Here is a 27,159-nt window from a genome sequence, read left to right as displayed (position 1 = left end):
TTCAAAATAACACATTGAACTGAAAGTTTATTTTATTTTATACAATGATGTTCCAAAACCTTCATATCATTAGTGTTATAGAAAATTAAAACTGAAAATATACTGGAATAAGAAGTTGAAATCTATGAGTTCTCCAAAAGTGAATACATAAGAATGAAATGAAATAGTTCACTCAGCAATGAAAACAACTCAGTTTGATTTGTTTTTTTAATGAAAGCTAATGCAGCAGAGCACTCACATTTTGGCAATGGATATTATGCTACTTTGCTGTGCTTATTGAGTTTTAAAAATGTAGCAGGGGTCTGAAGTAAAATATCATAACAAATGTAACATTAACACTACCCAGGAAATTCAGTTCATTCAGTAGTTTGCATTCTTAGTTGTGTCTATTTCTATTTGTTACATTTCCAGGAAACAAATCAGTTTATAGATCTTTTGTCTCTTTTAGCTACATATTAGGTTTAATCTCATAAAATAACCTCTCTCAAACATTTTTTGCATATTTAAACAAAGAAAAATTCAGTAATTTAAAGAATACTGTTCATTATTTTATTAACCTTTCCTTTGTGTTTCTGTGTGTGTGTGTGTGTGTGTGTGTGTGTGCGTGGGTGTGTGTTTGTGTGCGTGTGTGTGTGTGTGTGTGTGTGTGTCTGCATATAGAAGTTCTTATCCCCATAGGGTCAATGGATATTTTATGTACATTTCCACATAAAACATAACAGAAGAGTTAGTTCCTTAAAGATTCCTTCTGTATAAAATATATATTACTATTGTAATTGGCCATAATTTTAAATTTCAGTGCATACAAGATGATTGACAATTTGTTAAAAGGTTGTTTATAAACCTTTGAAGCTCAAAGTCTCACACAAACATTGAAACAGATTATATGAAATATGGGATTACGAATATTTTAGTGTTCACAAGAAATGTTGGACTAGTTGTATGTTTAAACTAAGTTGTTTTAAATAGTGGGTCATTGAGCTAAACATACATAAAGATGTTGGTAAAAATATGTAAACAGATTAATAATTTCCACCTTTCTTTTGTAAATCCAGTTGATTCAGTTAATAAAGGAGAAACTACTGACTTCAAAAAAGGGATTCTCTCTATGTATTTACACACTGTATGAATCATCCTGGCAGTCAATCAAGTGACAGCTGTACAGCTATCTAAAAGAGACGTTTGGGATTCTGTGTGGCAATGCATGCTTTAAAAAAAAAAGCTGGTGTGTTTTTTTAGAAAAATCAAGTTGCTTAAAGAAATAAACAAAATGTTAATAAAAAATGTGAATCCACTGAAATCAAATTTCTGTTCTGATTTGTTTCAAGAAAAACATAAATGTTGTATGGATTTACAGTACATATGTTTATATATAATATATATACTGTATATATATATTATATATAGACACACACATACACACAGAAAATGTTAACTCAAGGCTGCTATGATTTATACTGTATCATGGCATGATTTAATTAACTACAGGAGTGTTATTGATTTAACAGATGGTGCTTCGTTGAGTTTAACCAAGAGCTGTCAGGCAGTATCTTTGGTCCCTCTTCAGGTACAAATGAGTCTGAAGTCAGAGTAAATTTACTGGACATTACATGGTAACTATAGCAACATTTAAGCATCCTAAACACACACACACATGCGCATTGGAATGCCTCATTTATACCCAAAGAGGAAAAGAACATGTTGATTTTTTTCAACACCATACTTTGTTTCATTACCTCTGCTGATGAAAAATTTTCATTGATTGATTGATACATATTTAGATTTTTTTTAGCATTTGCTTGAATTTTTATTGCAATCATTTTACATTTGTACACATTTTTTCATTTATCATACTGTAGTAAAGATTAACATACTGTAGATTTACAGATTAATTCGATCAATAGATATATAGATAGGTATCACTTCATTTCATATAAAAATGAAAATAAAGTAAAAAAAAATGAACATTTTATAAATTCTGATCATGTGAAGAAATAATCATGGCTGAGCTGAACAGTTATCAGTAGCATTCTAATAGAACATTTTCCATCATAAAAAACACAAATGCATATAGCAAGTTTATAAAAAAGTTAATTTCTACTTTGAAGATAGCTGCACACCACAGTTTATTTGTAAATACGAATTCTTTGAAGTTAAAGTGGAATGCAGTGGTTAACACTCCTGCCTCATAGCTACAGAGTCTTGGGTTTTTATTAGAGCCTAGACACTGTCTGTATGGAGTTTAATATTCTCCTTATGTATGTGTGGATTTTCATCCTGGTACTTTAAATTTCTCTCCACATTTCAAAGATATATAAGAAGTACAAATTAACTCATCCAGCTTTGGCAGAATCTGGAGTTCAGTTTCCTGTGTGGGTATTATACATGTGTGTGGAGTTTATATATTCTCCCTGTGTTTGTGTGGGTTTGCCTGAGAATATGCCAACTTTCCATCCATATTTGAAAGACATGTACTGTATGTTAAGGTAATTGGCAACTCTATACCCAGATCATATATGAATGAGTGTGAGTATGTGTGTGAGATTCCCCTGTGATGGTATGATATCTGTTCTGAGCTGTTTCTGACTGTGTCCACAGCTGAAGGCACTGACTGGCTCCCTGTGAACCAAGTTAGAAAAAACAGTCATTCCTTCTTACCCAGTTCTAATCTGTTTCTAAAGCCAGGTCAGAAAATAAAAGAATTACATACTGAAAAACATACAAATGCATCCCATGCATCAGAACCCCCCCAAACAACTTTCCCAAATACCCATGTTAAGCACCTATATCATCCTGGGATCTCTTAATAATATAAAACAGTTCATTCATTAATTACTTAATTAAACATTTAGGTAGTTAATGGGAATAGTTCTGTATTAGCCTAGGTTAGGTATACAAGAGAAAAATCAGGTCTTCGCTGCATGTCTTACAGGGGAACCAGAAGAGTGAACTTGATGTATAGAAAAATGTAGTTATGAAATTTATGTAAAGAAAAGAAATTGCACTACATTCTGAATTCTTTTTACCTTTTTCCCACTTTTTTGAGAGAGTTTTTAAAGATTATATTGGTATTTAGGGATAAATGCAGCCACTGCACAAGCAAAGCTAATTAAGGCATAAGACTAGCTGGATGTGGTTCAGAGCACCTGGGTGCCTAAAACTTTGTAGTAAAAAAACAGTGCGACAGAGCTGTAATAGTGAAAAATTGAACAAAGAAAAGTTGCATAAAGAGGAATGACTGCAGTTAGATGGACTTATCTATGTATTAAATGAAAATGAATATGTAGGTCAATTAATAAAGAGAAGACTTTAAACCAATAATTAACTAGTGAATGCTAAATTCAAAAATTAATCTATAGTATCTGGCAAAAAAACACCAATTTATGTGGAATAAATTTCAATGGAAGATTGCAATATTTTATGACTACATCCCTGATTACATTCTTATTAGTCATAAAATTTAAGCCCAACAAAAGGATGCATTTTTATAGTATTCTAAAAACATAGTTATTAGCTTAAAGAGAGACAGTGTAGTCAAAAAAATCTAACAATTGTGATTCTCAGTGTGACCCTTGGTCAGAACCATTTAATGAGAGGTCAAGGTTAAGTCGTAATTTGTAAGGAAATATGACAGGATTCTATTGTAACCTGTTTTTTTTTTTTTGCATCAGAAAATCAGTTCAGAGAGGGGAAATTAATTAAATTGATCTAAAACCTAAGAATATTACAAGTTATTCTCTTTTGTCATATTATCATATAAAATGGTTATAGTCTGAGGTTATACATAAGCAAATGTAGGCACATAGATATTGTACATTGTGATGTGATTCACCAGTGTCTCAGCCAGGCTGAACCCTGTTCCCTTACCTGTTCGGGAGACCAGGTCTATGGATGGTCAAAAAGAGAGGATTGACATTCCCACTCCTGGCTAGAAGGGGGGGGCATGGAGAGGTACTGTGACATCTGATACACCGTGACTGGCATCACAGAAGCAATGGATGGGAATCCCTCACCCTGGCAGTTGGGGGTGGTAGGAGCTATGCATAGTGGATGAATGAAATGGATGGAGAAACATTGCGACTGGGATGGTTAGTAGTCCCTTTCCTGGTTGGGGGGCCAGAAGAAATGTGGGACAGTGGGAGACTGCCTCCCATACACAGGTTGCCAAACCCCCCCCCCCATATACCCCCCCCATTTACAGGGTGAGAGCATCCCTTGTGGTGAGCCCCAGTTTGAATACCCCCAGGGTAGCATGGGAGTTGGGTTCCAAGGGGGCTGTCAGGGGGAGCTAGTGGGAGATGAATACTCTTTTTGAGGGTGGATTCACCTCACCCAGAAGTGCTTCCTGGAGACAATGGTTTAGGCACTGGAAATACTTCTGGGGTGGGTTTAAAAGGCAGCACTCCGCTATGCTTGGGCAGTTGGAGGAAAACAACAAAACTCGCCTGGGAGGAGTGGGAGAGGAAGGAAAAACAGAGCAAAGCAGCTCAGTGAAAGGCCTGTGCATATAACTGTGTAGACTAAGACCTGTAAAAATGTAGTGTTATTAAACAAAAATAGTCCATTTCAGCCAGGGACTGTGTGCTTTAGTTATGCATGGGATTTTGGCTCTCCTACAGCCCCTAAAGGTCACAACATACACACGTACCCTTCTGATTATATAAATGATTTTAAATCTGCTTTTATTAGACAAAGTTTGGGAATAGTAATTTGGAAATGGTTGTGCATTTCTAAAATGGCCACCAGAATCATCTGAAACCTCCGATTTTTTTCCTTGCATTATTCTAAAACAGTTACTTCATAATGTAAATAAAAATAGCTGTATTTCCTTGCCCATTATCTGTGTGTAATATGTTACATTTATAAAAAAAAAATAAACAGTTAATGTATTTTGTTACTTACTTACACAAAAAAGATTGTTTCCCTTTTGTCTGTTAAAGAATCTTAGTCTCATTTACATAGTGAAGCTTGAATGCTTACCGAGATATCTAGGGTTGTTTTCAAATTAATTTTAATATTTTTATTCTCATCTTAATTTTTAAACTGGTTTGTCTAAAATAAGTTCTTGAATTGATTCACTGAAGGCTCATTGGGTTGAAATTCATTGCTTTTTTTCCTTCTTTTTTGCAAAATGTCATACTAGTTATTATTTAAATGTTTTGCTACTCATAACTGTAGAAAAAAATTAGTCCTGATATACATTGACATTTGTACATTTACATTCAATTGTGGCTCAAGAATGACCCAGGTTGTCTTCTGTCTTGAATGAATACATGTTAACAAGACCGGGTTATAAGATGGGTTTAAATACTTATCTACCAAATACCTAACATAGAAAAATTCATATATGCTCTACTGCACATGAAAAAGAGCATAAAAGGAGATTACATTTTGTCCTACAATCTCACACCCAGACTTAGTTATTTTAACATAGTTATTTTTCATTACAGTCCTGAATATCTATATACATTCTAACAAAATTAAAGCTCATATAAACCAGACTACCCTGATAATGATTACAAAAGGTACAGTACAGTGTATTTAGCTACAGCTAGAGGCATACAGCCACTGGTCGGCCTGATGGTGTTAAGAACTACTGTATGATTTAGAAAACTTTGCACAAACTGCATGTAGAGTGTAAATAAGTTAGGAAGTTATAAATCTATGTCTCTGAAGCTGTTAAACAGTGGCCAGACAGCTGCTGTTTGTGCCAACATACAGCTTCACCATATGTACAGTGTTTGAATATGTATATACTATATGTGTGTGAATGTATGTTTATATATACAGTATTACATGTATATACAGTAGCACTTTTCAATAACACTCCCTATGCAATGACATGATATCTTTATTTATAGATAATTACTTTCGTCTACTTTATCCTTGACCTGTACCTGGACGCACTTGCTCAGATTTTAGTTTACTTATGTCTGTTTTTCAACTTATTTCTTTCTTACGTTATCATGTAACAAGAATATGTGACATAAAATCCCTTTACTACTATTTATTTGTGAAAGGGTATACATTGTCTAACCAGCTTAGCCAGTTTTTCAGCTTTTAGTGTCATCAGCATCCTAGGGTTCCATAATATACTTTTTCTGGAATTAAACATTGTACCCCAATCCCAGCCTATTAATGTTATGACCAGGCTGCACTTTCAGTTGTCCTTTTAAATGCCTTTCATATGCCTCCACAACATTGTTTTCTGAAGAAGCTGTTGTGATCTTGTGAATGTAATGTGACTTAAGTCTGTCAGTGAAAATAGTTAGCTATGAGTTTGTCATCAGAAAGAACATTTTTTTAAATATTTTGATTTGTAGCTGTGAGTACAAGCTAAAGCTATATATGTAAAGCTATGCATATATGTAGCTGTGAGTAGAAGCTATGTTTAAAGAAATGATGTGAATGTAAGATAATAGAACTAATGCCCGTTTATTTAATGAGGAAAGTTTCGATTGTAAACTTGGATTTCAATAGTTTTTAGAGCTGCACAGCTTTTCTGTTTCTGTTTTTTTTGGAAATTATTGTATATAATAACTTATCTCCAGTAATGCCACCTGTAATACCCTAGTATAGGATCTTGAATCTGACAGTTCCCTATTTGAAGCTGTTAATTTTTTTTCACATTTTATCCATTGGAAATTGTATTTATTTAGTAATTTGGCTGATTATTTATTTTCATTGCATTTTTAAATTTTACCAAGTCACATTCAGTACTCATTCATAAGAAACAGAAATCCTGGGTTTAAATTATAAAAAGAGATCTGATTATCTTAGAATTTAGACTTAACCCCTTCTTTCCTTGTGTGAGACCATCTCCCTTTGTACTGTAGATTATCTTATATTTTTAAATTACAATAGTCAACATTTCCTCAAACATTAATTTAAGATAAGGAAGGTCATGTCCAACAATACGGAATATCAGAATTGCATGTAATGCTACTGCATTTGATCCATATCCTACACTTGTGATTCTCACCAGTGAAAGGTACCTTGCGTCCCTGTCCCAAATTAGGAATGTACTGTATCACTTCAGGTGACTGGATATCATTTACTTTAAAAGCTTCAAAATGAATCATGTATTTCTGCTTGTGTCTATCTCCTTAGAAAAACATTCCTTCTTCTATTAGCCTACATGTGTCGGAAATATGTGTGTGTCTGTTGATATGTGAATACATAATTTACATAAAGGTACCTCATAATAAACTGAAGTAGGCTATATAATCTTGAGTTTACTGCACAGACTAGAAAGCAAATGATATAACCTACTTAATGCTTTGATGTAGCAAATGAAGGATGATCAAAAGTACTTTGTATTCAGTTACCCTTTTAAACAAGGTGTTAATGTTTTGAGTAAGAGCTTAATCATAGCTTCCTGTGATAGCACCAAGACACAACTGATAGTCTGCCTTCTTTCCATTTGTAACCGTTTGGTTAATTTTATTCAGCCAGATAATAATGAAAGATGCTATATTGCAGACATAGGTGTTGTAAGCTTTAGCACTTCTTTGGGGCTTAGCTCCCTCTCTCTTAAGGATGATAGTGAAAGAGCAGGTGAGGGGGGGTGGGGAACCCCCGATGGAGTTTTGTGCAGTCGAAGAAAGAATCCTCCATTGAGTTTAGAGTTTAGAGCAGTCAAAATTTGAAGCGCAGGGTCTGGATGTCTGACATCAGGGGCTAAAGCCCCAGAAGCCACTCCCCCCAACCACTGACGCTACTGACTGCATGCCTGTACATACAAAGTTTATGTACTTTATTCAATTATCTACTTTCAGTGTCTTGTGTATGTAAAATTGTGTTTACCAACATAGCACATTTACTTTGAAGTTCATTTTTACTTGGATAATAATGACACTAAATTGCATTTCAAACTTCCTGAGAATCCATGATTCTGAATATTTTACACACACAGTATTTCAAATGAGCCTGTGTTCTAAACTGTATAAAAAGCAATACATATTTTAGTCTTATTTTCAAAGAAATTGCCTTTCACTATTAATGTTCTAAGTCAGGCAATATCTGAAACAGAAGTATTGGATTTGAGATCTTGTTTTGATTTTAGATCTTATTTTTCTTGCCAAAATACAATGCATTTCAATAACATGAAGAAGTTGTCTTTTGTTAGGAATGCAGTTTAACTTGTTGATGCTTCAAGACCTCCAAAATTATGCAAAATGTCTTTGTAGAAAATATTATTTATGCAAACAATGGTTTGGTTTTACTACTACTACTATATGAACTTCTTTCTGTAGACATTACAAAGTTGTCTTGTACCACACAAGATGCTCATGTTGAATATTATTTCCTGTAAAACAACATAGGAAAATATTTTCCATCTTAAGAAATATAAACTTGAAATATATTCTAGAGTGATATTTTACTCACAACACTTGTATTAGCATCAAATAGTAAGAACTGTCATGTGTGTAATTCCACATTAAATAAAAATAACTCCCATATCAGTGTAATATTAGTAACATGGTGCTTTTCTAACTTTTTCTGTGCAAATATACAGTTTTTTAAATCTGTTCTACTCTCCTGTGTAACAAATTTCTCTGTAAAGCACTATCTTGAAAGCTAATTTTCCACTGATACAAACCTATAATAGTTTCACAAAGAGATAATATATAGTAAATCAAAGGTTTATCTTATTATATATGAATCGTCAAATCTTTCTCATTTATAATGTACTGTGCCCCCTTAATGTATAGCATTGTTAGGAAAAGTAAACTTCAAACAACTAATCAAATTAAGAAGCCATCAAAAGCTTCCTGCTATTCATGCAACAGGAAGTATTGGAATAAAGTAACTGCCTTTATGTAACTTAATTTTGCAGTTCTGGTGGTTTCCTAACATCTGCTTGAAGCTTTATCTTGGAAAACTGCGAGCTATAGTGTAAATATAGAGCATGCCTATGCTGAAAGTTAAATTTAAGATTGGGTTTAGATAAGGTAAATGAATATACAGTATACTGTTTGTATGCACTGCTGTAATTAAGTTAGCAGCATTGATTATTATTGGAATAACTCATTAATAAAATAAGTAAGTAAAGCAAAGTTTTTGCAGGTGTGGCTCCTGCTTAAAATCAGCAAACCTCTATAATTATTTGAAATCCCTGTAAAATAATAAAACATGCACATGCTGATTCATTCCAGAATTTCAATTCCATGATTTTTATTTGCTTCCAGTGTTTAGTTTGCCTACGTTTATTCCCCACCTTACCACTGTATGGGGGAGGGGTAAAACAGCTGTATCATCCTTCACTAAAATGGATTAATTATTGACGTCTGTCCAGTTTAAGGTAGTTGCTTTCTTAAGGTCAAATAATAACACCCCTACTTGTCAGAATTTGTGTTAATTCCTATAATTCTCTGAAAAACTGAGTAGAATTTTTTCATGCAATTAATCTTTTGGATGCTGTTTAAATATAATCATCTTAATACATATACTATATGTGTATTGTATCACTTAATTATAGCATTAGGCTAGAATGAAAATAGAACATATACAAGAAGGTATTTTAATTCTTATCATGGATTAATACATTATGTCCACTTTTGGACAACTCAAAAATTTCACAAATGTGCCACCCTTTTTGACCCCCTCCCCTATATTGTACATATGCATCCAACTTTAAAATCATTTTTTCATCAGTTTAACTAAATCACATATAGTAACAGAGCAATTCTGCTACTTTCCTGTCTCCCTACCAAAGGGCCCCCATCAGCACCACAGAACCTGATTTACAACATCAACCAGACTACTGTGAGCCTGGAATGGAGCCCCCCTGCAGACAACGGGGGCCGGAATGATGTCACCTACAGGATTGTATGCAGACGATGCAGCTGGGAACAGGGTGAATGTCTACCCTGTGGCAGTAATGTTGGATATGTACCCCAGCAATCTGGATTAGTTGATACATATGTCACCATTATGGACCTTTTGGCCCATGCCAACTACACGTTTGAGGTGGAAGCTGTGAATGGAGTCTCAGAACTCAGTCGCAACCAGAGACTCTTTGCTGCTGTCAGTATTGCCACCAGTCAAGCAGGTAAGATGATCTGTAAGCTTGAATGTTAATAATTATACGTACAGTATGCTAGGAGTGGGAGTGGTTCTTGTGTTGTATTAGTCATAAGTATAAGAAAGAAGATTAGAATACATTCAGAAATGGATTGGTAAAACATAGAATAATGCAAAGAATATTATTTATAGGTTATGAAAAGGCTGACTGTAATAGAACATCTTTCTTCTAGTATGTTTATGAGTGATGATAGAACTGTAATGTTAAAATTTGTTGAAAAGGAAAACAAATACTAGACTTCATATTTAATTTAATTATGAAACTGAGAAAAAATAGTATTTGCAAGTAGTTAGGTAATTATAGTTTTTGCAAATCTATATTTGGAAAGTATTTTAGTAATAGTTTTAATGAAATATGTTAGTTTTCATTCTTTTGACCAGCACGACTTAGTTATCTTTAAATATATAACAATTTACATTTGTAGTAAAACAATTGTAATTGCTTTGTTTTTCTTTGTAGTAAAAGCATATCATTTACCTGTATGAGAAAGGTTAACCCATAAGTGAAAAATTTGTAATGTAATTTTATTTTCACAAATTACTTAAGGTTAAACAGATAAAAGTTCATTTTATACAATGTGGTATTTTTATGCAACGTTTAGCTAAAACTATGTAGAATCTTGTGAATGTTCTCGATGCAAAGGTTACTGCATCAATGTTTCAGATCTCAGTAGTACAATTTACAGTAATTTAGCATTCACAATATAATTACTGAAACAAAATGTAAATTATTTTGAGAGTCAAGTAGTACAGTGGTTATTGCTTCTACTTAACTCTAGTGACCTGGATTCAATTCCCAGCAAACTCTGCAAATACTGTACATAGATTGATGTAATTGCTTTTGTGTCAGCTTTGTGAATTGTATACACTTGCACACTTCTTGGAGTAGCTGGTAGGTCAAAGTAGTCCCCAAAGGATTTAATTTGGCCCATAGCTAATGAAGATTCAACTCTGTATGTATTGGTCACAGTATAGTAACAAGGTTTTTGGAAATTCCAGCACAAGGCTCTAGAATCACACCAGTTCCAAACAATAAGAGTTTAAGATGACCTGTAAAAATTGGAAATGTTCCTATTAGCTAATTCTACTTGGGTAGAATTACTTGGATCAGCAGTCTTCATCAGATTACAAGTATCTACCCTCAGTATTCTTTGTGTGTAAGTGGACATTGCAGGCATTATGTACAGTATATCCTAAATGCATTTTCATAGCCAAACACATTTAACCAGTCAGTCAAATGTAAATATAAAAGTTACTTTTTCTTGTTTGGATGAGTCGTACACATTCTGTAGGAGAAGTATTAAGCTCAGGCTTTCCCTCCTATATATCTTAAAATATTAGGTGCCCATTGTGACCGTTAAAATTTATATAGCATATCTATTTACAGCATATACCACAGTGTCAGTCTTTGGAACATCTTAGGCAATTTGTATCTACAAACTTTGTAACTCGGATCCAACATATTTTTTTTAGAAGAAAACGTTTTTCAACCTCAGTAAAGAATTCAGGTGAATAGAGTTAAGGTCATTCTTAAGAATGCATAAAACTTTTTCACCCTCAGCAAAGAATGCAGCTGAGTAAGGTCAAGGTCATTCTTAAGAATGCAACCCTGTAGGAAGTATTTGTCCGCAAAAATGTTAACATAAACTAAAATGTGCATAGTATGGGTGTTTTACATAAACATTGCTTATGGTGGCTGTAAACCAATATCAGGAAACTGAACTCATTGCAAACGGTTCTATGGCCTGTGAAGGCACAGGAAAGGAATACAGTCTGGTACTTGCATTTAATTTTAGACAACCAGAATGCACTAGGTGGCAGCACTTTATAAACGGCATATGCAGTTAACGAGTTCCCTCTCTTGCAGCCTGTGATTCTTGTGACTGTAATTAAACTTCAGTGAGTGTGTTACCAGGTAGTGCCTTAGAACAAATGGCTCCCCAAAAGTGCAATTAGAGGCAAATAAGAGGAACAGAAAAAGGAGTACACAATATTCTAAATGCATTAAAACAAACAAAAAAGGTGCATTTTAAAATTCATTTAGTTTTATTTGCTTAATTTTTCCTTATTATTTGACTACTTCTTAACATATATATTATTCAGCATGAGTTTTAAACTAAAGAATTTTTTTATATCAAATTCAGTTTTTAAGATGTTCAAATGTTTCTATAAAGAACAAAATCAAATTAGCAGACTTCTACTGTTCTTTTAATCATGCATATTTATTTAATTAAAGATGGATAACTGGATGCCAAATACTTCCTGAGAACTGTGAAATCAGAAGAATTGCTCTTTGCGTTTTCTAATTCAGCATCATTTATGAACAGAATCATTAGAAGTTTTTACTGGTCTTGGAACTCAGAAAGCTTGGTTAAAAATGAACTACTCTTGTTTATAATATTTTAAATATTACTCTGGCTGGAACTCTTGATTGTGTCAATTTATATTCCCAACATATGAATTAAGAGTCATTCTACTTGTTATTTCACATGGCCAACTGTATGTTGCATGCTCAAGAGTAAGCTCAGCACACAGCTTGGTCATATTACAACCGGAGGGACGAACTGACAACGTCGTGTACAAAGAGATCCTTAACAAATAATTATTTCTATATTTTCCCTCAGTTTAAAAATGTTTACTTTTTTCTTAATTTAAATATTCAGCCAGTATTTCGCCGCTGCGAAGCGCGGGTATTTTGCTAGTATATATATATATATATATATATATATATATATATATATATATATATATAAAATATATGTGTGTATATATATAATATATATGTGTATATATTGTCACAAGAACGACCATGAGACATCAAGAAGGTTTGGGGCAGCCACCCATTTAATCGATTACGGCTGCAAAATAGGTCAAAATTGGTAGACATGTTTATTCAACCGAGTCCAAAACAGAACTGACTTCTTCAGACAGCATGGAGGCTTTTAAAGGCCAGCTAAGGAAGTGACGTCATCAGCCCCGGAACCGGAAGGAACGTCATTGGCTGCCCCAGAGCCGGGCGGGATTTCCCTAGAATGGTCTGCAACAGATTGAGAGGGAAAATTAGTACACTCCGCCACCCCCTGGCCTGGCATGGAATTACCTGTATTTAAGCCCTTTGGCTGTCTTCTAAACACACGTGTGTGACAGGGCCCCCCCCTTAGCCCAGACCCGTCAGGTCAGGCGTCCTGTACCGAGAGGTCGTGAACGCGGGAGAGAGCATCGGCATTGGCGTGTAGAGAACCCTTCCGATGAATGAGCGAAAACTTATAATGTTGCAGGTCGAGGAACCACCTCGTGACTCGTGGGTTAGACTCCTTGTGCAGGGCCATCCACTGTAAAGGGGCATGGTCCGTGACTAGTGTAAACTCCCGACCCAAGAGATAGTACCTCAACTGTGTGATCGCCCACTTAATTGCAAGAGCCTCCCTCTCCACTGCCGCATATCTGGTCTCCCGATCCAACAGTTTCCGGCTTAGGAACATGATGGGGTGCTCAGCACCATCGACACTTTGGCACAACACTGCCCCGAGGCCTGTGTCCGAAGCGTCCGTCTGGAGGATAAAAGGCCGTGAAAAGTCAGGTGCCTTTAAAACGGGTGCCGACGTCAGAGCCCTTTTTAAGTCACTGAAGGCTGCCTCCATCATTTCAGTCCATACCACAATGTTAGGAGCCCTCTTCTTTGTTAAATTAGTCAAGGGCACGGCTCTCTCCGAAAAACGTGGTACAAACCGGCGGTAGTACCCCGCCAATCCGAGAAATGCCTGGACTTGCCGCTTGGTTCGCAGACGGGGCCATGTCAAAATGGCTTCTATTTTGGAGCACTGTGGCTTCACTGTACCACGACCCACTAGGTAGCCCAAATACTTGGCTTCCTCCAATCCAAAGAAACACTTCTTTGGGTTGATGCGAAGACCGGCTTCCCCCAGCGTCCGCAATACAGCTCCAACGTGCTGTAGGTGTTCCTTCCAGGTGCTAGAATAGATGACGACGTCATCCAGGTAGGCAGCACTATACGTGTTATGGGGACGGAGCACTTTGTCCACCAGACGCTGGAAAGTTGCAGGAGCCCCATGTAACCCGAATGGAAGGACACGATACTGCCAGTGCCCACTAGGGGTGCTAAACGCGGTTTTACCCTTCGCGGAGTCCGTTAAAGGAACCTGCCAGTACCCTTTGGTCATGTCAAGTGTGGTCAGGTATTCTGCCTGTCCAAGCCTCTCAAGGAGGTCGTCCACTCGAGGCATTGGATAAGCATCAAATTGTGAGACCTGGTTAAGCCGACGGAAGTCATTGCAAAACCTCCAACTTCCGTCAGGCTTAGGAACCAAGACAATTGGGCTGGACCAGGGACTATGACTCTCCTCTATGACTCCTAGATCCAGCATGCGCTTGATTTCCAGTTCCACTTCCGCTTTCTTTGCCTCGGGAAGACGATACGGGCGTTCTTGGACTATGACCCCGGGTTCAGTCATAATATCATGGGCAACCAGAGAGGTCCTTCCTGGGATTTCGTCAACCACCTCCAGGACGGACGAGATAACTGTCTCTAGCTCTCGCCTCTGTCGGTTATTCAAATTAGACACGAAGTTATGGGTGTTACTTTGAGCAAAGAAGGAGTGGGGCTGGCCGGAGGTGGGATCAGGGTCCCTTTCCTTCCACGGTTTCAGCAGGTTTACGTGATATATCCGCTCGCTCGGTCGACGATTGGGTTGTTTCACCAAATAGTCGACGAGTCCCTTTCGCTCCTTAACTTCGTACGGTCCTTGCCAGTGGGCAAGTAGTTTAGAGTGGGAGGTGGGAACCAATACCATGACTCGATCCCCCGGCTGGAACTCCCGGAGGGTCGTGCCCTGGTCATAATAGTGGGCCTGTGCTGCTTGCGCCTCTTGCATGTGACTTTTTAATATGGGTTGAATTTTCTCAAATCTATCGCGTAACTGCGCGGTATATTCCAAAATATTAGTTGAGGGAAGGGCCTCTCCTTCCCAACCTTCCTTTAAAATGTCCAATATGCCCCGGGGTTGTCGTCCATACAATAATTCAAAGGGGGAGAACCCCGTTGAGGCTTGAGGGACTTCCTGATAGGCAAAGAGCACGATGGGAAGGAGCTGATCCCAATTCCTCTCATCCCCGCTGACCACCTTGCGAAGCATCTGCTTGAGAGTCTGATTAAATCTCTCTACTAAACCGTCGGTTTGAGGATGATACACCGCGGTTCTCAAGTGCTTTCTTTTGAGTAATTTGGCCGTTTCCTTGAACGTTTCCGAGGTAAACGGCGTCCCTTGGTCCGTAAGGACTTCTTTAGGGACCCCAACTCGCGCAAAGACCTCCATCAGTACCCGTGCGATTGCTTTAGAATTAGCTGAGCGCAACGGAACAGCTTCTGGATATCGGGTCGCATAATCTACGAGGACTAGTATATATTTATGTCCTCGAGCCGAGGGTTCCAGGGGTCCTACTATATCGACCCCTATTCTTTCAAAGGGAACATCAATTAAGGGAAGGGGAACAAGAGGAGCACGGTCCCTCCTAGGATTTTGCCGCAGCTGACATTCCGGGCACGAAACACAGAAGCGGCGAACCTCCTCGTTAATTCCCGGCCAATAGAAGCGGAGCTTAATGCGCTCTAGAGTTTTTTTGGTGCCCAAGTGGCCTCCTAGGAGATGGGCGTGCGCTAACTCACAAACTTGCCGCTGGAAAGCTCGTGGAATCAGCAACAACTTCCGCACCCCCCCCTCGTGTTCACTGACCCGATATAATAAGTCATTTTCTAACACAAAGTGGGGTCCTTGTGGCATGGGCTGACTAGTGCGTTGGCCGTTGACGAGGACTACTACATTCTTAGCAAATTTAAGGGAATCGTCATTCCACTGTTCCCTTTTAAATGATGCCGGTGTTTGTCTGAATTGAAAGCTCAGATCTGAGAGAGGGTCTGGGCTGACCTCAAGGGGCGGAGAAACCTCCCGCTCTGGTGAGGAGCGGACTGATGACGTGTTAGTCTGCGACGTACCAGGAAGCTCTCCATCCTCCTCGTGATCGCCCATATCTCTCTCCACCGGCTGTGTACACGGTGTGGAGACAACCTGAGACGGTGGATTCCCATCTGTTACTAGGCCCAATTTCGAATAAGGCGAGATCAGTACTGCACCGCTTTTATTGTCAGACCAGTCCCGCCCAAGAATCACCGCACACGGAGGATTTGGAAGTACCGCAACAACAAGTTCTTTGAGTATTCCTCTGTGGCAGATGAAACACTGGGCGGATTCATAGGCGCGGTTATCTCCGTGCACACAGGTAATGCTGATCTTTGTTTTTAACCACTGTCGAGGTAGTACATAACGGCAATCGACCATAGAAAGGTTGCTGCCAGAGTCAAATAGGGCCTCTACCTTGTGGCCGTTTACAATGACCTCTCCTTTATGAGCCAAAGCCAGGGGGTTTGCAAGTGCACACAATCCCACCCCCTCTCGCCATTCACATTCCGCCTTGCCCCCGAGCGAGGATCGCGCCCGCGGAATCGGGGACTCCGGTGCAAACTCCGGTTTATGTTGAGAGGGCAGTTTAAGAGGGACGTAATCTCTACGGCGTCCACTTAAGGACCGTTCAGCCCTCTCAGATTGCGAGACTGCCCTGGTTGTTTCAATAAGCTCTATGAGCTCGTTTACATTTGAAAATTCTCCCCAGGCCGGCTGAGTGAAATGCTCTGGCAGGCCATTTATAAACAGCAAACATGCCACTTTCTTTACTATTTGGTAGGTGGAGCAATCAGCGGGCCTTAACCAGCCTGCCACCTCTTCCCAGAGAACGTCCAGTTGTTCTCTGGTAGCCCGTTCAGGGTCAAACCTCCAGGTTTGTATTCTCTTCACCTGCTGGCCTGGGGAAAGTCCACTTTCCTGTGGGACCTTAGCCCCAGTGGGAAGGACAGTGCTCTCCTCCGAGAGAGCATAATAAGTCCCCATCGTTTCCCCCATAGAGACCAGCCCACGTCTGTGTGTCCCCTCGACACTCTCCCTATTCAATTTGGGTGCCCCAGAGATAGCCAAAGGGAGTGGAGTCTGCACCGGTTCTTTCCGAAACCCGAGACGCACTCCCCACCCGAAAGCTCGGCCCAGGTACTCTCCCACCTGGACATGATTCAGGTCCGGTCCCGTTCTCTTTAGGGCTTTCTCCATCCTGCCGACTACGCCACTGTCACAAGAACGACCATGAGACATCAAGAAGGTTTGGGGCAGCCACCCATTTAATCGATTACAGCTGTAAAATAGGTCAAAATTGATAGACATGTTTATTCAACCGAGTCCAAACCAGAACTGACTTCTTCAGACAGTATGGCGGCTTTTAAAGGCCAGCTAAGGAAGTGACGTCATCAGCCCCGGAACTGGAAGGAACGTCATTGGCTGCCCCAGAGCCGGGCTGGATTTCCCTAGAATGGTCTGCAACAGATTGAGAGGGAAAATTAGTACACTCTGCCACCCCCTGGCCTGGCATGGAATTACCTGTATTTAAGCCCTTTGGCTGTCTCCTAAACACACGTGTGTGACAATATATATATATATATATATATATATATATATATATACATATACAGTGGAACCTCGGTTCACAACCATAATTCGTTCCAAAACTGGTCGTAAACCGATTTGGTCTTGAACCAAAGCAATTTCCCCCATAGGATTGTATGTAAATATAATTAATCCGTTCCAGACCATACGAACTGTATGTAAATATATATTTTTTTTAACTTTTTAAGCACAAATATAGTTAATTAAACCATAGAATGCACAACGTAATAGATAACTAAATGTAAAAACATTGAATAACACTGAGAAAACCTTGAACAACAGAGAAAACTAACACTGCAATAGTTCGCGCTATAGCGCTACCAACCGCTGGCTAAAAACACTTTTTTTTTAATGAGTTTTAAGCACAGGGAAAAAAAATGAACATTTGAAAAAATCCGTAATTTAATAAACCACCAAGAAAACTAACATTGCAACAATGCACGCTACGAACCGATCGCTGTAAACAGAAGTGAAAACAAAATCAAGCCCAGTGCATTCTTTAACTGCCTTCCTACCTTATGCGTCCAGCTCTCTCTTGTGCTGCCTGTGTGTGTGCGTCTGTCTCTGTCTCGCGCTGCCTGTCTGTGTGTGTGTGTGTGTGTGTGTGTCGCGTTCTCTCGCTCTCTCTCTCTTGCTCGCTGCACAGGAAATGCACAGGGAGAGACTGAACATGTACAAACCGAAAGGGAAACTGGCTTGTTCGTATACCGAGTGTGTGGTCGTGAACTGAGGCAAAATTTTGGCGAACTTTTTGGTTGTAAATCGATTTGTATGTGTACCGAGACGTTCGTGAACCGATATATATATATATATATATATATATATATATATATATATATATATATATATATATATATATATATATATATATTGTGGCGAGCGGCTGCAGGTGGTACCCAGCCGGGATACCCGGAAGGACTGGGGGAGGGATTACGCCTCCTCCGGATCGCGAGGGGGCGACTGCCCTGTTGGCTATGGGGACCACGGGGAAGAAGCATAGAAGCTCGACCCTATAGGGGCTCGTGGTCACCACTAGGGGGTGCCCCAATGCCAGAGGAAAGAAGACCAGGGACACCCGGAGTGTTTCCGGGTGCACAGCAGGCACTTCTGCCACACCAGGGAATGCCAGCAGGCGCTCATTGGGAGGCACCTGGAGCACGTCCGGGTGGGTTTATAAGGGGCCGCCTCCCTCCATTCGATCGATGGACTCAGGAGGAAGAAACACGGAGCTCGGGAGGAGAGGAGTGGAGGCGGACCTGAAGAGAGGCATTGGTTGTGAGGCCTGGACTTTGGGGGGTGAAAGTGGGTTGTGTGCTGTGTTTTCACTGTAAATTATGAATAAACATGTGTTGGGTTTTGCACCTACGGTGTCCGCCTGTCTGTCCAAGGGCCAGTCTCCACAATATATATATATATATATATATATATATATATATATACATACAGTATATATACAGTACACCCCCAAAATTCATGGGGATTACGTTCCTAGAGCACCCGCGAATTGTGAAAAACCGCGACTTTTGGATGTGGTTAAAAAATGCCTTTTAAATGCCTATTTTTATAGTTTAAACCCTAAATACAGTATGCTCCCAAAGCACTTTAATTTCGTTGCAAACTCAGCTTAATACATTAATACATTACCTAAAAAATTGCCTTAATACGTTACCTAAAAACAGAATGTAAAGGTAAACCTGTCTACTGTGCAGTACTGTACTGCTATGTCTCCTGCGGTGCTAGAATGTAAAATACCGATGTTACCGCTATACGTACTGTAATTCATGCAAGCGTGTTTTCTTTGGTATGTGCTGTCGTTTTCTTTGTTATAAGTTGAGTAAATACATAATTTCATTTAATTAAAATACAGTAAAATGTACTGGTACTCACCAATGATGAATGATATTGATGACGATGATGAAGTAGCTGTTCAGTACGATGCAGAGGATTTGAAACTCCTCGTGGCGCATCTTCTTCAGGCGCTTCAGGAGGAGTCGTATCTTTGGACGGGTCTTCTTCTGGTGGGGTTTCGTGCTGGCTTTACTTTATAGGTTTCAGGAACATTGTGATGGGAAGTTGCTACATTGTCTCCTGCTACATTGTAACTGCTGGTACAATTTCTGTGCTTTCTCACGGATGATGTTACCGTCCAAGCGGATGTTCTTCTTCCTGCAGTCGGTGATCCACAATGCCAAGGCAGATTCCTTCCTGACGATATTTTTATTCCTTACGGTTGTTACCTTTTTGGCACTATCACAGAAACTTACAGATATGGTACTCCTGACCGCTGCCTCATTCTTCTTTATGTAGCGTGCGGTGCTTTCATTAATGCCATAGTGGCATGCTACTGCAGCATAACTTTTTAGTTCCCGGAGCAAATCCAGTAGTTCAACCTTATCCTGGAGTGTTTTAAACTTCTTCTGGTGCTTAGGTTCAGTGCCAGAAGCCTTAGAAGGTGCAGGGCGGTTCGGCGACATCTTGTGTGTTTAAGAATAACAAAATGAATACAACAACAAAATGAAAAACACGAGGACACTCAGCTGGAGTCACGTCACAGGGCAGCAATCAATCAGCAGCAAGGAGAAATGAATAATGCTCTCGGATTGGCTACTTTCACCATCCCAAACTGCGTTTCCCTCAACGGTTGTTTTCTGTTCTCAGCAGAAGACCAATCAGATCCACTGCAGGGACTGCTGGGAGTTGCAGTTTCAAATTCTATTGGCTACTTTTACCATCCCAAGCCACGGTTCTCTCTACAGCACAGTATTGCCACGAAAAAAGCCATAAAAAATTGCGTAGGATATTTGCGCTTTCCACTAACAATTAATACTTAGGTTCTAAGGAAAAATACGCGAACGTCTGAGTCCGTGAACCCTGAACCACAACTTTGCGGGGGTCTACTGTGTGTGTGTGTATATATATATATGGGCCTTTGTTGAAGAAAAAGGAAAAAAAACTTTCCCCTCTGGCAGTACAGAAAAACTAAAGATGCCATTTTGGAAGAATGAATGACTTGGAATAATATCATTGAAGATATACAGTACTATAGTATGCCTTTGATTTGTTAGTTAATTCTGCAGTAACCATAAAGTCAGTGGTTAAGTTATTACAGCTTCTCAGACTGGCATAAAGCTTTGGCAGTGTCAAAGTGCATTGTCTCAGTCATTTCTCTGAAGGGAAGATTTTTTTTAAACTATAATCTTTTGTTTTGGGTGGAATCCGAGAAACTGTAAATGTTGTATTTATTTTGCTCAGATTCATATTCATGCTTTACAAATCGTGCATCCAGTCAATTAAATTAGGTCAAAATAACAACATTGTCTTTACCTTCAGTTGCTTTTCAGAGTAAATGGAAATTGAATTAAATTCTCCTGTCAGAAACTGCAACACACCTACAGTTACTGAAAGAGACATCAGTTTTTAGCTTTATAGTAAACATAGCTGGTACCTGTTTTAAATGCTACTATAAAAAGAGCTTTCAGTGTTTTTGGAAGAAATATGTATGACTATGATGGGAAAATAAAGATTATGCATTCATTTATTACTCTGCGCATTTGATGCATGCCTTGGTGCTAGAAAGTATAAGTAAAATCATGAAAAATGTTACTTTACTTCATGTTACTACTGTATGTCTTTTTACAATTTGCTTAAAGTATTATTTATATGTAAAGTAAAGTAAAGTAATGTTAACACATTGACTGCCTCCTACAAGTTGGGAGAATTTTCTGTTAAATGTGCCAACTGCAAGTTCATTTGAATGTTAGAGAATATACAAATTTATTGTTAGTTTTGCACATTAACAAATTGTGCCTAATTAGTATATTAAAATAACAGTATTGTCAATATCAAATGTATCTGTTGTAGAAGAATCCCAGATCACAGACAGACACAGGTCTCCCAATGTCCACACATGTTTATTTTGCTTTCTTCTGCACACAGCACCAAACAATGTACAAATAACCACAAAATGCTTACAGTCCCTTCTTTCCTTTTGTCTCTCTCAATTCTTCTGCCACCTCTACTCCTCTCCTCACAAGTTCTGTCCTCTTCCTACTGACTCTGGCTCCCTGAATGGAGTGAGGCAGCCCCTTTTATAATGCACCCAGATGTGCTCCCTGATGTTCTTCCTGTAGCCCTTCCTGGTGTGGCGGAAGTGCTGCATGGGCATCCAGAAGTACTCTGGGTGTACCTGGTTCTAGCAGCACTTCCTGGTGTGGCTGAAGCTCTGAAACCATCCAGGTACCCCCTGGTGGTGGCCATGGTCCCCCCACAGAGGTGAGCTTCCAAGCTCCGTGGCCCCAAAACAAACCAGGGCGGCTGCCCTCTCGTGTCCTGGGCAAGGTACTGTCTCTCTCCCGGTCCTTCCATCCCCCAGCCATCCACCATACTATTTTTACTGTGGCAGTCAACATTTTTAACTGGTGATTGCAAAATTGTCCTGTGTAAATAACAGTGCAGTTGTGTGCATTATTAGGCACTGCAACAGCCTAGCTTCCTCTCCAGGGCTGTTTCCTGCCATGTGCTCAGTGCTGTCATGATGGGCTTTGGCCACCCACAACCCTGAATTGAATTCAGTAGGTTTGAGACTAACGTATTATGTGGTAACAGTTTTATGTCAAAAAAGTGCATTTTGCCAATTTACTGTATATTGGCAGTGAGATTGCATTAATCAAAGCACAAGTCTTGTATTCACAGACTACAAAACTACAGCATCACAGGCTGAGCAAAAGAAGATTTTTCATAGGTTTGGGCTAGGCAAGCAGTAAAAAGAATCATTTACATTTTATTTTTCTTTGAAGTAGATACTATAATTTTATATTTACAAATTTGCTCTGTCTGATGTTTCGCAATACATTTCTAAGTGCAAATAATATGTGATTAGTAGAACTGCTATTACTTGTCTACTTTACAACCTTGGAGCCATGAATACCCTATATGTGTTCCTGCATTTCTGCAAGAAGTACACCAAATTAAAAGCTTATTTTTACAATAAATTATGCCAATTGCTGGGCCTTAAAAATATTGAACATTATTTTAAATATAAATAATAAACAGGGTAATTGACAACTTCAGTCAAACATTTAAAAGAAAGAAGACTTATATTTTACTATAGTAATTTCTTCAGTAAAGCTGTTATGGAGGCAATGGGCCATGAACAAAATGCACTTTATCTTTAGTTGGGTCTATTTTAACATCATGGAGAATTTAAAACTGGAAACTGTACCTAGAAATTTATTGTAATAATTCACCTAAGGCCAGAACTATGCCATAAACCTCTTTCTATTCATTCATCAATTTTCTGAACAGAGTTACTCTATTACAGAGTCATGGGGACTCTAAAGCTCATTCCAATAGCATTTATCACAAGAGAAGAAAGCAAGTGCAGATCGTACACAAGTCCATTGCAGGGCACACCATGACTCATTTGTTCCAAGCCAATATCGATACATTAGCTAATCCAGTGTTCACAGGAAACCAGAATGTCTGGAGAAAATGTGAAGAGAATGAGGAAGCACAGTGCAAACACAGATGGCATAGTGGCAACATGTGCAGTCTTTGCCTCTTACAGTACTGGAATCAAACCAAAAGGGGAACTTTTGTTTTATGGTTGGGTAGACTTAAAACTTTTTAAACATCACCACTCATTGACTTTTGCCAAAGACAACTTCATCTGTACAAGTGTATAAAATGTGTACATGAAAATCATTTGTAGGAGAGAATAATCCTGGAGGCTTAAGTCAAGCTGTTTGGAGGTTAGGACACAATGTGCAAATGGTTAAATGTTGAATGGAGTGTTACCTTTGAGTTCATATTGCAAGATAAGCCTCCTGATGCTGGTATTTGAGTTTACTGCTCTATTAAATCTGTTTTTTTTTCATTTAGATGCTGAGAGAGTGCAACATAGTTTTGGAGGCCAACATAATACCTATTTAGAAAATGCACATTAAATAGTGAAAGTGTAGTTGCACAATTTCATTGTATGCAGTCTGCCTCACCGGCATAACCAAGCTCTACTTATTATTATGACGTGTTAAAGTGCAATGCTGTTTTTTAATCCAAATACATAATAAATACAACTTTACACTCTCTAATTACAGAACAAATTACAACTCCTTTTCTTAAACCTTGGTGGTAATAAAGGGCTGGATGGAAACTGACATGATAATTTCTTTTAGACTGTCCTAACACTACTTTCTTACAAACAGAGTAACGTGATTGATGACTGGATGATGGGCTGTTCCAGTCTCCCACCTTTACACTGTCACGCAGCCTCTAATCATGCAAAACCACTTTGTGCTAATCAGAAAACAGACGGTACTGTATCTCACCTCTGTCACACAGATTTTCATGGCCAAGTAACCTCATCCACCTGCAGGTGCTTGTGTAATTACACAGAACTCCATGATTTATAGGAGCCTTCTAACAATTTTAATTTAGTTCTACTAGAAAGCTGCCCTCATTCTGAAAATACAAAGGTAATTCAAATAAATTAGTCCACTTTATTTTTATTCATAACATTCCACCTGTTATCATTCAAAGGCAGTTTTAGTACATTTAAAAATGTTAACTCTTGATGAATTGTCATATCAACTTAGCCAAGCCAAACTTTTGGCCAGGCACAGATAGAAAGCTCAATTAAGTTAAAAAAAATGGAAATGCCAATGGGGGGGGGGGGGTTGTAATCACTTTGTACACCATTTGCCAAAGGGTCAAGCACAAAGAGAGAGATAATTGCTACTAGCCAGCAAAATGAATCCGAGATGAGCTGAATGGGATGATGTATGTTCAATGACAATATATGTGACAAAGATGTACGTGTGCTCATGTTGTGGCCTGCCTCATCAAGGACACAAGGACACACAAAAAGGAGACCTGTGAGGAACAATTACCATGGCTTTAGTGTAAATGGCTCATAATTATCAGCAGCAGCAGACACCAAGTAATTAGTGACCCAAATTTTAACTATGTTTTGTCAAATGTGAGTAGAAGTGAATAACAACGAAACATTTATCAGTAACGCTAGGCTGATAACACTAGGGGTCCTAATTATCTCTGATGTACCTCCAGTGTTGTGTCATTGTGAATAAAATATTCTGTTGTAAAACATGTATTTTAATTAACTGTTGGCTTTTAATTAAAAATGTTGCTTGAAAAGAGAAATAATAATTTTAATTGGCTGTAAAGAAGTATAGTTGTGGGTTAAAGGGGGGCATGTAAAACATTCTTTTTGAAACATTATCCTTATTGTGATAGTCTGATCTGGCAGATAAGCTTAGAAAAATATATTCTCATTTTATAATGTTTATAGGTGTGCGTTTGTGTGATCCTGATAATTCTAAACAGCAATACACTGTAATAATCGTTGTGACCTGTCATTGGGAAATGTTCATTTGCCAAAAAGTAACTGATGAAATCCAACGAAAAAATCTTACAGAGTTTATAATTTCTTAAAATATATGCAGAACGTTTAATGTCTCAATACTACTGCTTTTATTATTATTATTATAGTGCTTTGTGTCAGCATGTGTCCATGTAGTTTCACAGAAAATGACAAAGCAGGCCATCAAATTACTAGAATAGCCTACACAGAATTCTCGTGAAAAAGAAGAAAACATTGAAAGCAATTATAAAACAGTTAAAACAATGATTTGTCCATTGGCTAAATGTGATATTAACTCGTTTTCTCGTACCACAGTGAAAGAGCCTTTGAAGTTTCATTTTTCTGTAGGCTGGGAACGAAACGCATGGGCGAGTTTTAATTGGAATGCCTTAGTATCTAAAAACTGACCACTTCCTGGGACCACATGGGGTCACTGGTGTGAACAACTACAAAATTAAACCCAACACTTTATTTTTTCATTTTGATTAACCTTTAGTAGCAAGGATAGAGTAGGGTTACCTGCAGGTTGGTGTTCACAGATGGTAATCACTCAGTGATCCCTTGCTTGTGTCACAAACTTTGACAGATAGCAGATGAAAAGTTCATTGTACTCATGTTCTCATTTGCTAATTCCCATGATGATGTGAGCTTTTATCCTGACGTAATTATATCTTTAAAAAGAAAAGTTTCTAGGTGAAAAAAGATATTATTCATTGAACCCTTTGTAATAGTAACTTCTTTTACCCTAGATTTTTTGGCTTCTGCAAAAAGCCATTCTAGATGGAAAAAATGCAGATTTTTGTTACTTTTAACAAAGAGTTTTCTTGTCAGAATTTCAAGGATTACTCTTCCAAAGCATTTTATTCAGAATGTAAGTGCTGCTTTTTGGGTTCACATTCCTGACGAATGTAAAGGAAAAAAAACTTTAACAGAAATGGATTTCATGGGACATTCATTTTTACTGAGAAAGCATTTTGCCACAGAGAAAGCAATGATCATGTGAGCATATACCTGGATAAAAGTGTATTCAAAGTATCTGCAATCAGCAATGCAGAATAAAGTGTACTTTACAAGGGCATCCACAGTTCTTCTTTGCTTTAGCTAGAAGAACAAATAGCATAAATAAGAAGGAGCAAAGACAAGAAAAAGAAGCTGCAGAAATTGATTACTCCTGCTGACGCCTGCCTTTTGTAAGACATACCTGCAGAGAGAACTAACAGTAAAGCACAAGTGCTTTAAATGAGAACATGATATTCTCTGATGTTGCAACAGAGCTTCTACTAGTCACAGAATAATTGGAAATCAATGTTTGTAATTGTTCATTCTTATTTCACATTGAGATACACGGCACAGCAGACCTCCTGTTGCCCATCTTTCCAATAATGCATTATTTTGTTATGTTTCATAAGCATATTAAATTCTAAACGGAAAGTTTTCTGCAAAATACTATTATGGGATTCACCTAAATGTCAATTTTTATGGTTTCTGCTATGAAAAGAAACAGATGTTTTAAGTGTACATGTATTTTTGTATTTCAGTAAGTCTGCAGAGTACAGTACATGCATAATTCAGTTGATTTAAGTAGAAATTTGAAAAATGTCGTTCAGGTGCAATAACTCCTTCATTTATACAAAGTATGTCTTATTGGTTAATCTGCTTAAACCTTTACAAACAATGGTGTCTGCTTATTCATTATGTATTGATATAGCTATATTTTCACATTTAAATATACACATTTTTTAGTTTTAATTGTGAATAAATAACACAGAATACTAAAGGGAACTCTGTTTTTTAGGAAACAGTTTTTTAAAACATTGGTAATTTTCTGTATTTTATAGCTCATTAAAAATAAAAGAATGGCCTTTGTAAATGGCACATGGTTATTATTATCACTTTTTTTCCTTAGCACCACATTTGGCATAAATGATTTTTTTCACAAGTGGCTCTGCACATTGGAATATGGCAGTCTAAATGCATGACAGGCTTCCATGAACCATGTAATAAGTTAATATTTACGTGATCTACTGTCACCTAAGTAATGACAGCATTTTCTTGCTTCCCACCTTGTTTCTAAAGTGCTGTCAGCATTTATTTAGTCAGAAACCTGCTAGTCTGTGTATTGGAAGTTTTGCG

General features: G+C 38.1%; 1 protein-coding gene across 3 annotated transcripts in view; it reads left to right on the top strand.

Annotated features, from left to right (window-relative positions):
- The window catches only part of epha7 (eph receptor A7), a 141,467-nt gene that overhangs the window by 42,462 nt on the left and 71,846 nt on the right, over positions 1 to 27,159 (top strand). For 2 of the 3 annotated variants that reach the window (XM_051925657.1, XM_051925658.1), the window contains one exon: positions 9,719 to 10,054. The exons of the other annotated variant lie outside the window; for it this stretch is intronic. In XM_051925657.1, the coding sequence (XP_051781617.1) occupies positions 9,719 to 10,054 (336 nt within the window). The remainder of the gene's footprint in view (positions 1 to 9,718; positions 10,055 to 27,159) is intronic. 3 annotated transcript variants of the gene reach the window in all.

Source organism: Erpetoichthys calabaricus, chromosome 3, assembly GCF_900747795.2.
Source record: "Erpetoichthys calabaricus chromosome 3, fErpCal1.3, whole genome shotgun sequence".
NCBI lineage: Eukaryota > Metazoa > Chordata > Cladistia > Polypteriformes > Polypteridae > Erpetoichthys > Erpetoichthys calabaricus.
Note: the sequence above shows the minus strand (reverse complement) of the source record. Positions and strands in the feature narration are given on the sequence as shown.